The sequence below is a fragment of the Phoca vitulina genome, unplaced genomic scaffold (assembly GCF_004348235.1).
Source record: "Phoca vitulina isolate PV1807 unplaced genomic scaffold, GSC_HSeal_1.0 scaffold16, whole genome shotgun sequence".
Classification (NCBI taxonomy): Eukaryota; Metazoa; Chordata; class Mammalia; order Carnivora; family Phocidae; genus Phoca; species Phoca vitulina.
Window position 1 is genome coordinate 26,426,851 of NW_022589719.1, and position 2,648 is coordinate 26,429,498.

The window sequence follows — 2,648 nt, forward strand, 5'->3', positions numbered from 1 at the left end:
GCTTAAGCATGGCTGCAAAGACACAGGTGGGATGAGATAAACTCAAGTCCCACGGACCCCTGAAATTCTGTAAGTTAAGCTATTAGACAGTATCATAAGACTGTTGTGTGCTAGGGAATGGACTGGAGGCAGGAGAGCCGGGAGGAGAAAAAAGCACCATGGGATTGCTGGAAATGAATTTTACCATATTTGCAGTTTTCCTTCTCTGCCTGCTGATACCCATCTACCTTCTGTCTATTTGTGGGTCTGATTTGCATATAGTGTTGGTACCTCTTAGGATCTATTGACATGGGAAGAAAATGGACCAAGAGGAGAGGTCCTGTCACTCATATCTGCACACTCTGGGACACCTGGAGTCTACCAGTGACCTTTCTGAAGGCTGCTTTCACATCCTTTTTTCTTAGGCTATAAATCAGAGGGTCTAGCATGGGGATGACCACAGTGTAGAAGACAGACACGACCTTGTCTTCCTCCAGGGACTTTCCTAAGCCACTCCGCAGATACATGAAGATGAGGGTCCCAAAGAAAAGGGCCACAGCAGTGAGGTGGGAAGCACACGTGGAGAAAGTCTTGGCCTTGCCACCTGGAGACTTCACCTTCAGAATGGACTTGATGATGAGCAGGTAGGATATCAGAATGACCAAGGCAATGGCCAAGATCACAAAGTTGCCAAAGAAGACAATGACAATCTCAGTGTTTGTCGTGTCACAGCAGGCGAGCTTCAGCAGGGGTGGGAAGTCACACAAGAAGAAGTTGATCTGATTGTGGTCACAGAAGGAGAGGGTGAAGATGCATGTGGTACGCAGGATGGCCCCTGACATCCCACAGACATAGGCTCCCACCACCAAACTCCAGCAGATTCTGGGATTCATGGCTACAGTGCAGAGCAGTGCGTTGCTAATAGCGACACAGCGGTCATAGGCCATCATTGCCAGCAGGAAACACTCCGTGCCTGCACAGATGGTGAAGAAAAAGAACTGGGTAGCACATCGGCCAAAGGAGATGACCGCCTTGCCTGTGGCCAGTGTGGCCAGGATCTGAGGGGTGATGACTGAGGCGTAGCAGGCATCCAGCAGGGAGAGATGGCTCAGGAAGAAGTACATTGGGGTGTGGAGTTGGACATCCACTTGGATCAGAATGATCATCCCTGCATTTCCTAGAAGGGTGATGATATAGAAGATGAGAAACATCAGGAAGAGGGGAATCTCCAACATGTGGTAGTCAGTAAAGCCCATGAGAATGAACTCTGTTACTGTGGTGAGATTATTCTCGGTCATGGATTCAATACTGACAATTGACCTGAAGATGAGAATGAACAACAGGAACAACAAAGAACTGAAGGGCAGATCCCAGAACTGAAGGGCAGATTCTTTCTCTCTATGGTAGAAGTTAGCTTTCTATTTCTGGGCCAATTTGTAGAGCTTGTTTTTGAGAAATCCTGTACCTGGCCCAGATTCTCCTTGGTCATCTATGTTCTTCTGCAGTTTTTGGAGCTGAGCCCTGAGCTGGTGTTTCTGCTTCAAATTAATTCTGGTTTGTATTTGGAAATTCTGTGAAAATAAGAGACAAATAGCCTCAGACTTGGGGAGAACCTGGTCAGCATGTTTTTTAATCCCCATGGGTATTGAAGTGTCCTCTACCGCATACCTTCTGCTTGATCATCCAGTTACTGGATGAGCCTCCATTTGTGGACAGTTCTACCCACTAATTCTTATTTTGGATCTGTATTCTCTCTCTCTTTATCTTCCACACATTGGTTTTTGTTTTACTCCTTCCAGACACAGCAAATTTAACTCCTTCTTCTCATAAAAGGCTTTCAAAAGTTGGAAGATGATGAATCTGCTCTTTATGTTGACTGTTCCCTCATATTACCCACTGATGTGTTTTTTTCTTATTATATAACTATTCTCATGTGGTCAAAAACTGCTTAGTCAGATGGTATTAAGAAGATGTTTAACAGTACAAACTTGTAACTGGCAGATATGAGTTCTAGAGATCTAACGTGGGCATAGTGATTATAGTTAACGACATTATATTATAAACGTATTATAGTCAACAGCATTGTGTTACGAACTTCAAAGTTGCTAAGAGACTAGTTCTTAATTGTTCTCACCACAAAGAGGACTTAGTAATCGTGGGAGGTGGGAGAGGAGTTAGCTAACACTATACATATAGTAATGTATAAATATATCAAACCAACACATTGTACATCTTAAACTTACAAATTGTTGTGTGTCAATGATACGTCAGTGATAATAAAAAAATAACTAAAAGTCTTTCTCTCCACTTTAATCTTTGCTATTTTATTTTATTTATTATTTTTTTAAAGTTTACTTATTTATTTTTATTTTAAGCAATCTCTACACCCAGCATGGGGCTCGAACTCATGACCCTGAGATCAAGAGTCTCATGCTCTTCTAACTAAATATGCATGCACCCCTAATCTTTACCATTTTAATCTTGGGAGCCTCCTCCAGCTCAAATCAGAGGTCACTAGTGAAAGAGAGACACTGACGTATCATATAAAACATGGTTTCCTGAAGCTGTTTCCCCCACCTGACTCCAGCAGCTAGGTCTGGGGATGAGTCAAGATCTGTGGTTGTCCCCTCTAGGACAGACACCAACTAGCTGAGTCACCTTTAAAATTC

At 43.2% G+C, this 2,648-nt stretch overlaps 1 protein-coding gene across 1 annotated transcript; it reads right to left on the minus strand.

Annotated features, from left to right (window-relative positions):
- Positions 1 to 326: 326 nt before the first annotated feature.
- On the minus strand, positions 327 to 1,277 carry LOC116638101 (olfactory receptor 9I1-like). The gene has a single exon (XM_032413816.1). It carries the CDS (start codon positions 1,275 to 1,277, stop codon positions 327 to 329), a length of 951 nt encoding a protein of 316 aa, XP_032269707.1.
- Between the last annotated feature and the right edge of the window lie 1,371 nt (positions 1,278 to 2,648).